Raw genomic sequence first — 14,810 nt, forward strand, 5'->3', positions numbered from 1 at the left:
TCTCAGATCTGTGAGGGACGAGCAGTGTCTCCCTGTGGAAACTTTATCACACACACACACACACACACACAGAGGAAGTCCTGGGTCCGTGCCGTGCCAGGTAAGTCACTGACGGGAGCAGATTTGTCCCGGAACATGCGCATATGGAGACTTGCTGAAAACGCCTTTACGCACGGTGCCATGGCACAGCCGTGCGCGCATGGCACCGTGCGTAAAGGCGTTTTATTCACACGCTGGACGTCTTTACATGTCTGATAGTCCTTTATTCAAGTGTCGAGTCAGTTTATATCACTGCGAGAACAAAATGAGAGATGTTGGGTCAGGGAGGTTTTAGTTTTATGCTGAGTTATTACTGGTTTCTTCTGTTTTCCCACAAATCTGTTCCTTATGCGCAGTGTGTCCACCTCATTACGCCCCACGGCTGTGCTCAATAAGATTCATTAGTGCTCCAAGCTTGCGTTCATTGGTATGAGTAAACTCCCAGAGCAGTTCTCCCAGTCAAACCAGTTCTGCTGCAGTGATAATTACAACACCCCCCTTAGGTGCTTCTGCTGCTGCTGCTTTATGTCCCTGTTTGAGAACAACGTGTTTCAACCTAAACCCTTTAAATAATGGTCGAAACTTGACACTCTGTAGCAGATCCTTGTCTCTACTTGGATGTGAGCAGTGCAGCCGAGCAGATGGATCAGGTGTCCAGCCGGTCCGGACTGGGCAGTGATGACATTACAGATGAGACCACATCAATGGTGGACGTCACATGGAGCTCCGAGGAAGATGTAAGTAAAACCACTAAACTTCCCTCTGTTCATTGAAAGCTGCTGCTGCTTTGTGAAGTCATGACTGTTGCTTGTGTGTGACATTTGAACCATTTGATCTTTGCTATCATTCACTTCATTCACTCAGTAAGTAATGATAAACAATGACATTGAGATAAACGTTCACTGCCCTCTTGTGGCTCAGCTTCATTACAGCATCACCTCATACAAGTGGGATTTCTGCTGGGCCTCTAAAGGCAAAGCCCAGACGACTGATGATGCTGTTTATCATCCAAACACAAACTCATTTCCTCACTCTCACTGTGTCTGTCTGCCTCCCTCTGATCCCCCGTCAGATGTTGTCTTCGTGCTTATCAGTCAATCTTGTCCTCTGCACAAAGACAGAACAAATCCTTTCAACTTGTACGGTCTTGGTCTTGGTGTCAGTAATGTTCCTCTTCTCGTCCATCAGAGCTCCGACCCTCAGGCCCAGTGTCTCGCCGCGCCCACGACTCCTCAGCAGACCTACAAGCAGAAATATGACGAGTTTAAGAAGCTGTTCAAAGAGCTGCCGGAGTCCGAGAGACTCATAGTGGGTGAGTTCTGTTGGATGTCTCTTCTCTTAATCCAGATACTGATGTGATTGTGTAACATGCAGCTGCTTTGAAATTCCATGAAAATACAGTGTCCATATATTATTCTAAATGTTGCACTAGTTTGGGTGGAACAGGCTCTTAAATCACCTTTTAGACAAATGGGAAATGGGAAATCTACGATCCATTTCTATAAAAATCCAGTTTTAAAATATGTTGGAAAGTATTCATACAACTTCTTTAAGTATTTTTTATGAGACTGTTTGATGCATTTTGTGTACAGACAGAAATCTCCCATCTCATAGGGCTTTCATTTGTCTTTGTATTCTTTGTCTTGGCCCTGAAGTGCAAATCACAACAAAGCCTGACAGCAAATAAGAAAACACATCGGCAAATAAAACGCAAAGACAAATGAGAAAACCCAAAGATGAAACACAAAAAATACCAGCAAATAAGAAAATAAAACGCATCAACAAATTAAAGACAGACAAGAAAACACAACAAATTTACAAAAGGCAACAACAAATTTAAAAGAACACGCCAGCAAATTAGAAAACACGCTGGCACACTGCTGATTTGATATTTATTTATTTGATTTAGTAATTGTGTTATGCACTTCAGGGCCACTGCACTTTGGAATTAATGCTCAGTATTAATCGCAAATGTTACATGTGAGTTTTTCGTGTCATGAAAAAGTAAAATATCTGCTGGGAAATAGTCTGAATAAATATATATACGCAAGCCCTATTAAAAAGAAATGATTCCAGTGCTCAAAATAAACGGTACACATTTCATCTGTACACGCACTCACTCAAAAAGAAAACAACACAATATCTTACTACACTGAGCTGTAGTGTGTCATACACCGCCTCAGGCACACTCATCTGTATTAATGATTCATCAGCTCCAGATACCTTTCTCCTCAGACTACCCATGTGCGCTCCAGAGGGAAATCCTCCTCCAGGGACGCCTCTACCTGTCGGACAACTGGCTCTGTTTCTACAGCAATGTGTTCCGGGGCACCAAGGTAATAATAAGACAGGGTGGGAGCCAGAGGGAGGAGCTGTGTGGTCGAGTGTCACACGGCCATGTCACATGTGGATGAAGCAAACAAACACAGAAATGTATAACTTCAAGTCATTCTATTCATTCATCCTCTTTACTGTTATACTAACATTTCAATGATAGTTTTTTTGTGTCGCTGGAGTGCAAATCACAACACAACAATACTATCTTCTACCTGTTTTTTAAAAATATAATGTTTTTATATTTGCGGATGTGATTTGTTGTTGTGTTTTTCTTATTTGTTATTTTCCATTGTGATTTGCACTTCAGGGCCACCGTAGTTTCTTAAATTTACCTACTTTTTACTTCCTCGAAGTTCTGGAGAATCGTTCAGGATATTGGAACCGTTTTTAAAAAAAGCAGTAGATTAAAACAGTTGGAGTCAATAATGTTTTTCAGCCCATTTTGACTGGATGCTGCATAATAATTAAAAAGCCCTAGAATTAGAGATGATGATGAACTGATTAAACTTTACAGAATCTGAAGCACATGTAATGATAGTTTGTTTCAGTGTCGCTGGAGTGCAAATCACAAAACACAACAATAATATCTTCTACCTGTACCTTTTATATTCTATCATGGTTTTCATTTGTCATTGTGTTTTTATATTTGCGGTTGTGATTTGTTGTTGTGTTTTTCTTATTTTTTATTTTCGATTGTGATTTGCACTTCAGGGCCACCGTAGTTAACTACCTTTTCTTTAATTTATCTACTTTTTACTTCCTCGAAGTTCAGGAGAATCATTCAGGATATTGGAGTCTTTTTTAAATTAAAGATACACCATAAAGCAGTAGATTAAAACAGTTGGAGTCAATAATGTTTTTCAGCCCCTTTTGACTGGACGCTGCATAATAATAAAAGCCCTAGAATTAGAGATGATGACGAACTGATTAAACTTTACAGAATCTGAAGCACATGTAATGAAAGTTTGTTTCAGTGGCGCTGGAGTGCAAATCACAAAACACAACAATACTATCTTCTACCTGTACCTTTATATTCTATCATGGTTTTCATTTGTCATTGTGTTTTTATATTTGCGGTTGTGATTTGTTGTTGTGTTTTTCTTATTTGTTATTTTCCATTGTGATTTGCACTTAATGGCCACCGTAGTTAACTACTTTTTCTTACATTTATCTACTTTTTACTTCCTCGAAGTTCAGGAGAATCATTCAGGATATTAGAGCTGTTTTTAAATTAAAGATCCACCATAAAGCAGTAGATTAAAACAGTTGGAGTCAATGATGTTTTTCAGCCCCTTTTGACTGGATGCTGCATAATAATAACAGCCCTAGAATTAGAGATGATGATGAACTGATTAAACTTTACAGAATCTGAAGCACATGTATTTCAGGTGTTTGTGTCAGACCTCTAAGATGCAACATTTTGCAATCGGGTGCAACAGATTGCAAGACTCACAGAGCCCGGATGCTAAAGGAAGAATAAGAGGAAGGATTCACTAATTGCTCCACTTGAGACCGCCTCAGTCGGCCCCACGATACAGCGCCAGATCAACTCACTGCTGCGAGCACCTGATTAGCCCGCATTGTGACCTTTGACCTCTTATAGATCACACTGACCCTGAAAGACATCACGACGATGAGCCGAGAGAAAACGGCGCGACTGATTCCCAACGCGATCCAGGTCTGCATGGGCTCAGAGAAGGTATAATGCAGTGTTGGAAAAAGAGTCAAAAGCAGCCGTTGCCGTAGACAAGCACATGATTTATGATCATTTTCTCTTCACGTCTTCCCCCCTCAGTTCTTCTTCACCTCCTTCTCGGGGAGAGAGAAAAGCTACCAGACGGTTTTCCGCATGTGGCAGAACACGCTGCTGAGCAAGGTAAAGCAGCCGGCACGTCTGTGGCTCTCCCCCAGTTTCCTGCTGCACTTATCTGATGTGTCCAGAGTACACGTCGCTCTGACATACCGTCTGGATGAGAGGTTATCAGCGCTGCTCTGCTGTGGGCCAGAGGGTAAAGATCTGCACACAGCAGCAGCAGCAGCAGGGTTTGCTCATGGGTTCGACAGACACAAGCTTGTATTTACTGTTCAATATACGGCGGAACTGTTTGGAATAACTAACCTTCGTGTACAACGGAGATCAGCTCAGCCATCTCTCACCAAGGTCTTTGTGCTGTAAACGTACATCGATAAGAAACAATAAATCAGGCGAGATCACTTTGAAAGTGTAAGCGTGCACGCTCAGGCTGAAAACTGCAGGAGTCAACACAGTACATATGTCAAAAGGTCATGAAATGTTATTTGCAAGTGAGAGGTAGTTTGACATTTCCCTACAGGAGGATGAAATATCAGCTTGACAGTGAAGCAGAGGACATAGCTGAGGAGTTAAAGACCTGAAATGAGGCCAGAGTGAAGAGAAGGGGATGCAAACTGTTGGAAAACAGCTGAAGAGTAAAGAAGTGAAAGCAGCTGTCGTTTGAAACAGTTGAAGTGATATTTGGGATTAATTCAAACAGTCAGTTTGAAAGTAAAAAGCTGCGCAACCGTCCGTTAAAGCATAAATGCTCGAATCATTAAAAAACTTGGAAATGGATATAAGCCATAGACTGTAAATAAAGATGGGTGACGCTTCTCCACGATCCAGAAATGAAGCCAGAATATACACGCTGTCATCTTGTGTATTTGGAGCCAGAGTCTGCGCAGTGGAGATCAGGGGATGGAGCCACAAGAGACGGCTCCCTCCAACCAAACCAGAAAACAAATATATATATATATAGACTTTTTATGTTTGCCCATGTCCGATCTGCTAACATGGAGCAGGCACGATGTATTTACTGCAGCCAGTAAAGTTTAGTTGTCAGGATTGAAAACCACTGGACGGTTAAACACAGAATTAAGTGGAAGGATTTGATCAGGTAAGAACCAATTCAACTTTGGTGCAGAGCAGGATGCAGCATTTTTTTTATTTCACTTTCTTTAACATTCTGACATTTTCCTTGATTTCTCAAAGAATAATTCATGTTTGATGTAAAATTCTGTCATTAAGGGGACTTGTAGTTATTACTTATGTGCAATTTGGTGCAGATCAAAACCTGGAAATGTGGTTTCATAAGAGAACTACTGGATGGAATACAGTGAACTAGGTGGATGTGGATTAATTTGGTGAGGATCCTAAACAGGAACTGGATCCATGTTTATACATGTTTGATGATGGGCCGCTTTTGTCAAATGAAATCGCAGGATTAATGTCTGTAGTTGAAGAATTGTTGTTGTACATGTATTTATGCTGTTGTCTGAGTAATTGCAGAGGCTACACTATAAGAAATATGACATGTCATCATAATCCTTTTGAAGAAAAGCAAACATTGCTGCTTGGGGTCTATTTGCTTGGAGTTGGATAATAAACTCCAGGCAGTCATTACTCCTTCTTTAGTGTCTCCCAGCTCTGGTGGAGGAAGGGCTGTGGAGCAGCAGCCTCCCCACGGGGGAAAAGAGTGTGTGTCTGCTGGGATCGGGAGCAGGAGCACAAACAGCTTCGGGCCTGTGACAACAGCAGCGCGTAAAGTTCAATGACCTGCAGGTGTGGCATCGGTTTGCATGGAGGAGGAGGAGGAGGAGGAGGAGGAGGAGGAGGAGACTTTCGACAGGTCCAACGGGCTCTTATTGACTTATCTTGTGGTTTGAAAAAAAAATCGGGGCGGCCTCGAACAAGCGGAGGAGGAGTAGGAGGAGGAGGATCAGTAGTGGGACTTCCTGGATGTGAGTGGGTTCAGGTTAGAGATCAGTGCGTGACGGAGCTCACAGCCGTGGGGACATGTCCACCGACAAGTAAGTGACGCCTGTGGAAATAGATCCCACTCTTGGTAATTGTTATAGAAACTGTTTGCGCTTCCATGTGGTTTAAAAAGTCTTAACAACACTGGAGTTATAGAGGCTGGTTACATTTCCTGTTATTGGAGACTTTGTTTTTGTGTCAAAACTGAACTTTTCCTCTGAACACGTGTGGCTCCAGATGTTTTTATTCGATCCTTAATATAAGTCAGATAACTTGTTTGTTTCTTTGTGGTGAGATTGAGCTTCTCTCGTCCTGTCCACACACACAAAATGTCAGATGAGTATCCAAGTGTCTGAGGGACAATAATGTTTGGAGGTTGGTTGTCACGCAGAGAGATAAGATTACATTTTACTGTGTGGATGTTTCCTGGTTACACACAACCCTGTGTTTTTTTGGCCTTCACGTTACGGTTTAAAGTTTTTTGCAGGTGCTCATTTCCAACCCGGCCTCCCGCTGGACACCTCCGTGCCCCCGTGACCTCTCCACCTTTCTCCATTTTCAGCCTCTGACCTGCTCGGAGTTTTGGCAGATGGTGAAACAGCATTATGGGCATGACCTGGGCCTGAGCCATGAGGAGATGGAGTGCATGCAGATAGCGTCGGAATTAAACATGCAGAACAGGTGAGCACACCGGGCCTCCCCATGATTACACACAATTATAATGTGCTGGCGATGTGTATATTGACGCCTCCCGGTTGCCTGCAGCTTAACAGCGAGGCCCGGTGGGGATGATGGTATCAGCAGGTTGGAGCGGCCCCCTTCCCTTCGCCTGCCTGTGCTGGAGAACGGGCCCTTAGACACCTCCACCCCTCAGGGGGAGGATCTGCCTTCCCCTTTTGGCTCGCAGAATTCAGCAAACATGGTATTTAAAGCAGCGTATTCCTCTCTTGTGTGCCTCGTGCATATCCAAATATTTCAACAGCTCAACTTTTAAATATCCCTCTCCTGTAGGACGACTCTCGGAACACCCCGACCCAGCGCCGCAGCCCCGCCCCCTCGCTTGACCGCCTGGCGCCAGAACGGGCCTCCAAGCGCTCCTCGCTGTCCCTCGACCTCAACGCCAATGAGAATGGCGATTCTGAGCAGAGCTGTTCAGAGAGCATTGAAGAAGGTTAGGAAAAACCACAACCCCAGGCGCTGGAGGGATATTTGAGTGCATGTATTTTGTGATATTTCAAGTAGGGCTGGGCAAGTTAACTCGTTTCAATCGAGTTAACTCAAGTGATGAGTTAACTCGATTAATTATTTTATCTCGCATTAACTCAGGTTTGATTATTTATTGTTTTATTGTGAAAGTCAGGATTTTATTTTGTGAAAGTCTGTTGCTGACTGCTGCAGAACAGGAAAAAAGAAAATAATTGGCGGATTAACAATCGAGTTAACTCATCACTTGAGTTAACTCGATTGAAACGAGTTAACTTGCCCAGCCCTAATTTCAATACTTTTCTCATGATTTTGACAGTGGAGGAGCGAGTGGGTCTGACCCAGGTGCAGGGTCGAGTCCATTTAAACAAGGTCTTCCACATCAGCGCCAACAAAATGTTCGAGCTCATCTTCACCGACTCCAGCTTCATCCGCAGGTTTATGAGCATCAGGAAGATAACCAGTAAGGCTCAATCCTTTTTTATCCTGTCCAGAATTCAAACTCCCTCTCTAGTTCCACCTAATCCAAGCTGGCACGTTCGGCCTTTCGTGCTTTCAGATCCCTCCTTCCCCGCCTGGCAAAAAGACGCCTCGGGAAACATGAAGAGGAGCCTGAACTACATAGTTACCATCAGCAACCCTCTGATTGGCAAGTTCTCCGCGGCCACAGAGAACCAGGTGGGTTGGTGTTGGTGCGCCCTTGAACGGATGAAAAAACGCGTTCCTGTCTCACTGTCGTCCTCCATTTATCTTCCAGACGATTTACAAAGAATCCAGTGATGGTCAACATTACATCGTGGATTGTGAGGTGTACGCTCACGACATTCCGTATCACGATTACTTCTACACTCTGAACAGATACTGCATCAAGAGCTGCTCCAAGCGGAAGTGCCGTCTAAGGTGAGGTGCTCTGTAATTGAGCTGCTGATTTCCATATTTTCTATATTAGTCCAGGCAAAGTAGCGTTTTACGACCGACTAATTGTAAAAGAATTTTTTTCAGCATAGATCATTTGTATGAGGTGTCCAGAACAACATACTAAAAGTCCTAAGAAATCCTAGTTGAGGAAATATGTTTATTTCTCATCAATGTGTGCCAATGAGGCCCGGCAACAATACATCCCAAAAAGACTATTTTTTTCCTTTACTCCAATCAAAATAAAACTTTACACAATGAAAGTAACCATGAAACGTAACATTTTTTGCATTACAAGTTTCTTTTGAAATGAATTTGACAAGCACATGAGCTCCGCACTTATTGAATATGTCCTAATTTGCATAGGCAAACACCATTCATATGTATTACAAATACATACATAAATTCATTTTCAAAGAAACTTGTAATACAAAAAATGTTACGTTTCATGGCTACTTTCATTGTGTAAAGTTTCATTTTGATAGGAGTAAAGGAAAAAAATAGTCTTTATGGGGTGTATTGTTGCCGGGCCTTATTGGCACATTGATGAGAATTAAACATATTTCCTCAACTAAGATTTCTTAAGACTTTTAGTATGTTGTTCTGGACACCTCATAGAAATGATCTATGCTGAAAAAAATTCTTTTACAATTACTTCTATTTTTGGCTCCAAAATGGGCTACTTTGCCTGGACTATATGCCCGGCTTTTAAAACTCATATTGTGTCTCCAGCGTTTACACCGATTTGAAGTATAAGAAGCAGCCGTGGGGCCTGGTCAAGTCCTTCATCACCAAACACTCCTGGAGCAGCATAGAGGAGAATTTCAGACAGCTCGGTGAGTAGGAAGCACATCGCTCACTGCGGAGAGCACTTCCTTGTCCTCTTTCATTGGCCGGCTCTGCTGCTGAGCAACATATTACAACTGTGTTTTCAAGTGCGCAGGAAGAGCATGACAGTCAGCTGACGCCATAAAAGGGAAAATAACAAGCATTACTTCACGAGGCACACTGCAGCTGCTCTTGTCAGTGAAGCTTTAACAGGAAACCTTCATGAATAATGTATGATTGAAGTTTTTTTTATGTGTTCATAGTCACATGTTGAGAAAACAGTGTCTTAATGTGTGCATTTCTTTCTGGCTTTGCAACCATGTGGTGTTTTTACATAGCTAACGTACCCGAAACTGTCCAATAATTGTGTTTTTCCATATTTGTGGCCGTGTGGTGACACAAAACAGAAACGGAGCTGCTGGAGGAGGAAGCCGAGCTGAATCAGGGAGGCGGCGACCAAGGGAAGATGGGTGGGCTGCGGAGGAGGAGGAGGACGTACAGCCGGACGCAGCAGGAGCACATGAAGCCCAACAAGCAGTATGGACAAGATCCAGAGCAGCACAGAGATGGCAACATGGGTACGTGACTTATTTCAACAGTCAATTTAATTTGAAGGAGCCGTTTCGGCCAGTTTCTGGATGAAAGGACTGATGCCACTCGTACGTCTCACTGTTATTAATAAAGCTGCAGCCAGAGGGTCCTAAGTCCCAAGTTATGAAGTAGTTGTTCTGACCTTGGTGTGTTCATGTGCAATTTCCCCAGTCTTCAACAAATGTTTCCGGTTATTCCGACACCACATGACCACAAAATGAGGTCATCCCAAACACTGGATATACAGATTCCTTCTTATCGTAAAAACAAAACCCAAAGTGTAACATGTCGGTGAGCTTTAGATGCACTCGCTAAATCCAGGCCGGCTGTTTTTCCTCGTCTGTGTGTTTATGCAAAAAAATAAAATGAAAAAGTCTCTGCAAATATCAGTTTAACATAAGTAAATGTTTAATTTCGGGACCAATTTCCTCCTTGTGACGGCAGTTACCAATAGAGACAGATGTAGAAAACTTATCCCAGTTGCTTCTACCTCAACAACAAACGCTCAAAGTGTTGACAGACTCGAAAGCAAAGATGCAACTGTTAAAAATCACCGATCGCACCTCACACTCTGTGACACATCCCCGACAACTGCAACTTTTACATCTCAAGCTGTTGCAAAATCTTGAACCCCGCTGGCAGGAAACCAGCAAAATGTTGCAAACCAAAATGTCTCATATTGTCCGGGGCCGGGTCTTTGTTTTCAAACGGCAGCATTTAGGAAAGAAAATCTATCATTTATTGATCTGTCCGATTGTGTTCCAGGCTCCATGGAAATGAAAGGGTCGGGCGGATGGAACATGACAACGATAGTAGCTGGGATGAGTCTGATGTGAGTAAACAACCTGGGTATGACAATTGTAAATTGCGCCCGTATTTTTTCAAACTAGCTGAGAACTGTTGTTGAGTGGATAAGTCGTTATATCTAAATGTTGTGTATGGTGATTTCTGGTATTGCTGCTGCTGTGCACACCAGTATGTACTTTAATCCACATCCTTTCCGTCTCTCCCAGTTTGTTGATTCTGACGCTGCTGAATCTGGGCCTGTTTTTCAAGCTGTGGGCCATGGAGGACGTAGCCAACCGCATGTACCTGAGCACGAAGCATCGCCTGAGGGAGAGGAGCGAAGCCAGGTCAGAGAACTTTGGATCGTCAACAGTCACTATCACTCAGGAAGTAGTTGTCCTGGTGTGTGGGTGGAAGGAGGAAGGAGTTAGTTCCTCCATCTTTTTGTTGTTGTTGTTATCTGCGTTTAAGCGACCCACATACAAGTGAGCTCTTGTACAAATGACTCACAATGTTTAAAGGGCGTGTGTGTGTGTGTGTGTGTGTGTGTGTGTGTGTGTGTGTGTGTGTGTGTGTGTGTGTGTGTGTGTGTGTGTGTGTGTGTGTGTGTGTGTGTGTGTGTGTGTGTGTGTGTGTGTGTGTGTGTGTGTGTGTGTGTGTGTGTGTGTGTGTGTGTGTCACAGTCTTCCATCAGCGCTCCTCTACTCTACTCTTGACCTTCTACTCGCATTTCCTCCACTTTATTTCAGTTTTTGTACCTTCTGCCGTCTTTTCTGCAGCTCAGTGTTCACATCATAATGACCGAGCTCTCTTTTTTACCTGGTTTGACAGCCTGGCCCAAGGCCCTGTGCACAGAACCAGAGACGAGCTGTACCTTCTGAAGACTGTACTGCAGGACTCCATCAACCTCTTAGAGCAGGTGAGTCAGAGCTACAGCTAAAATAAGGCCGTAAGTGAAGCGTTTCCTTGTTTTTTTGCAAAATGGTTCTGGTTTTGTGACTGGAATCTGGACAAAATCACAAACAACATGATGCACTTTAATCTGACAAGTCAATATTTAAATGTGCCAGAGTCTTTTCAGTAAGAAAATAGTTTCATAATCTCGATTGGCAAATTTTTTTGTATTAAGATGTGCAACCTTTGCGACTGCACTCCCTGAGGTGTCGGCCAGTGTGAACTTTAATGCGAGTCAGGAATAGGAAGGCATTGTCCATTTCTAAGATGGACAGATATGATCCCTATGATTTAATTTGGTTGTTGTAGCAACGCAACTTTTTTCTTTTTAATAATACAGCAAACGGTGTTGAACAGCTACTTTGTCAGAGTACAACAATACATAGTTGGAGAATCCAAAACAAAACACATGAGTTTCTTTTAATGAAAGGTTTTATGTACAATATGCATCGCCTCTAGATGTCGCACCCAAGCTTCACCAGCCGTCGTGTTTCTGATGTAATCGCACTGTGGAGGTGAGCTCAGTGTTTGTTTCCCCTGTGCATGTGTGTGCATGTGTGTGGGATAATAAAATGTATCTTAATCGAAACTGGTCACCATAACAGAGAAGAGAAGCTCGGATCAGCACAGGAGGCCATTACTGCTCCAGGTCTTTACATTTAAAACAGGTTGTTTATAACCTTGATGAACAGTAGGATTTATTTTATTTAATGACGAACGTGTTGCTGTTGCACCAAGTGTCATGGAAACCTGTAGTTTTTGCGTAATCTTGCTGTCAGACAAACAAAAGAGATCATGTTGAAGGGAATGATGTGACAGGAATCTGCTGAATGAAGAAAACGCGTTGCTCTGATTCTCCTTCAGATAAAACAGAGGTGCAGCTTTTTCATGTTTTATTTTTAAAGCCAGCAGGAGTCCACCTTACTTTTTTTTTTTTTTAAATATTTGTATGAGGCGGTAAGGCACAGTAGAACAAGAATCAATGATACAGTCTACCTCCTTGGACGTTTTTCTTAATAAAAGGACCACATGAACGTGGTCCTGTGAACAATACATTACACAATTCAATGAAAATAAGAATAATAATGATAAATAAATAACTGAAAATTCTATTAAGTAATAATTAAGTATTAAAGCTGCACAGTATAAATAAATATACAAATAAAATTAAATTAAAAAAAAATAAGTAAACGAATAAATATAAAGGAAGAAAAAAGAGAGAGGGGGGGGGCGTCAATCAGAGTGGAAGAATGTAAGAAAGGGAAGCCACTTATTATAAAATTTGTTAGAGCTACCTTTCACTGAATATCTGATCTTTTCCAGCTCTAGGAAAGACATGGAGTCCATCATATCTTTGTCATATCTGCTGAGTCTGCTCTTTTCCTCACAGCTCCGCAGCTCTCTCGTTGTGCTACAACAAAACTTCGCCACGGCCAATCAGACGGCGGCGCCGCAGTGACACTCCTCATCTGATGACCACAGAACGCCAGCCCCTCCCCCCCTTGCACCACCCTGTAGAGGAAAGACAGGACAGCAGGACCGAACTACCGCTGATGTTGCCATGAAGACCGCCCCCAGACCCCCTGACATGCCATGTGATGTGTTGCCAGGGGTTACGCTGACCCTAAGCCTGCCGTGGGGCGTCGGGATGTTTTTAAAACGCTAACTGACTGATGCGAGGACACGGTGACATCAGAGTTCGTTCCACAGGTGGAGCAAGGGGAGAGGATCTCAGAAAACTTCCCTCGAGTGCCTGACTGTATTCTGACCTCACACCACATCCCGTGAACTGCTGAGAACTCTTAGAAGCTGTTGAATAACCTTGATTCACAATTTTTAATTTTGCACAGTTTAACACTTGCACAAGTGCCTCGTAGACTATAGGCTTTATTTTAGAGATCTTTTTAGATTATTATATTTTCCACTTTAAATGGTGGTATCTGCCACTCTCATTTTAAACTGTCTTCTCTTTGTAATCATGAGATTGCTGCTCTACACAAACCGCAGGGAAAGCTGCAACTTTAAATTGACCTAAGAATGCAAGCGGAAAAATAAACTTTGAATTTTACTGTGCATGGAGCCAGATCTGGCTGATGGACGGCCTCATATTTAATACATATTTTATTAATTTATAGCTCTGCTCTGGACCAAGAGTCCAAAAAATGGTGACGTGTTGGATTTATCTCTGTCGACATGAATAATCACACTTGTCTGTATTTGTCTTCTTGTGCATGTAGGGGTCAGTGGGACTATCTCAGGTTATAACAGCACAACAGTCTGTTCTGTGGTTTTCACATCAATATGAACGCTGGTTGTTTTCTTTCTTTATAATCACTTGTTGATGACACACAACTACAATTCTCTCGAGCCGTTTTTGATGTTTACAGTGTCGCCCAACTCTCTCTGGAGAATCTTACTCAGCGTTTCTCATTTGAAACCACGTCTAAGAGCCACCACTTGTTTGTGTTGTACAGTTTTAGATATATTTCCAATGCAATGCTGTAATAAATATGATCTCTTAATCACTTGTGCTGCCACTATTTCTGTCTAACAAACACTATCAGGGTTGAAATATCATTCTTGTTATCGATTACTCTGCTAGTCACTTATTTGATAAATTGTTTGGTGTAGAAAATACTTTACAATCGTGGTTAAGGATTAGTCTCACTCCAGATTAAAAATGATTACACATGAATAGTGTCGAGCCCGTTCCCATCCGGACCAGACAGCGTGTTCGTAGATTCGAGATTCAAATGGGAAAGGTTAATAATTTAGACAAGCTCAATATTCAAAAGTTTCACAGTAATACGTTTATTGTATAAGAACAATACTTACAGAGAGTCTCTGGGGTTCTGCCGGACACGTCCACAGGTCACTGGATCATGTCGAGAAGAAGCCCCCCCGCATCATAAGTCCACAGTATTTGTAAAGACACAGAGTGCAACACAGAGGCGGTTCTTTCCTTGAAGGAACTCAGCAATTGGCCAGATGTATACTGTCTCCTCAAAGTGCAGTTTTTTGCAAGCATATGACTTGTAAGCAGGGTTGTCAAGTAACATACCTTACTTAAGTAGAAATGTTGGGTATCTATACTTTACTGGAGTATTTATTTTTCAGACGACTTTTTAATTCTACTGCTTACATTTTCACGCAAATATCTGTACTTTATACTCCTTACATTTAAAAAATAGCCCCATTACTCCTATTTAATTTTGGCTTGTTTTCATTCCGGTTTGTCATCGTTCAAAAACACACAAAAGGCAACACGACCTTGTTACGACTTGTACTTCCTCTAGATAGTCAGGTTTGATTATTGGTAGTGTTGAGTCCAAAGGTCTCTTCCAACAATATATGTATTTGCATTGTAATAAAATTTAATAATTTT

At 42.3% G+C, this 14,810-nt stretch overlaps 1 protein-coding gene across 1 annotated transcript; it reads left to right on the forward strand.

The window, feature by feature from the left end:
• The first annotated feature begins 680 nt into the window (after window positions 1-680).
• On the forward strand, window positions 681-13,947 carry gramd1c (GRAM domain containing 1c). The gene is made up of 17 exons (XM_061094269.1): window positions 681-776; window positions 1,228-1,351; window positions 2,275-2,375; window positions 3,980-4,075; window positions 4,172-4,252; window positions 6,711-6,829; window positions 6,914-7,070; window positions 7,160-7,319; window positions 7,671-7,814; window positions 7,911-8,029; window positions 8,109-8,251; window positions 8,999-9,102; window positions 9,502-9,672; window positions 10,451-10,517; window positions 10,699-10,818; window positions 11,303-11,390; window positions 12,816-13,947. The coding sequence occupies exons 1-17, from the start codon at window positions 681-683 to the stop codon at window positions 12,882-12,884; spliced, it is 1,959 nt and encodes a 652-aa protein (XP_060950252.1). The 3' UTR covers window positions 12,885-13,947.
• Window positions 13,948-14,810: the final 863 nt, after the last annotated feature.

Source organism: Limanda limanda, chromosome 20 (assembly GCF_963576545.1).
Source record: "Limanda limanda chromosome 20, fLimLim1.1, whole genome shotgun sequence".
Taxonomy (NCBI): Eukaryota; Metazoa; Chordata; class Actinopteri; order Pleuronectiformes; family Pleuronectidae; genus Limanda; species Limanda limanda.

Bases quoted from the DNA above. Each gene is read 5' to 3' on its own strand.
- gramd1c (XM_061094269.1), top strand. From the start codon at position 681: ATGGATCAGGTGTCCAGCCGGTCCGGACTGGGCAGTGATGACATTACA. The intron at 777-1,227 runs GTAAGTAAAACC...CTCGTCCATCAG, and splicing joins CATGGAGCTCCGAGGAAGAT to AGCTCCGACCCTCAGGCCCA. The intron at 11,391-12,815 runs GTGAGTCAGAGC...TTTTCCTCACAG, and splicing joins CCATCAACCTCTTAGAGCAG to CTCCGCAGCTCTCTCGTTGT.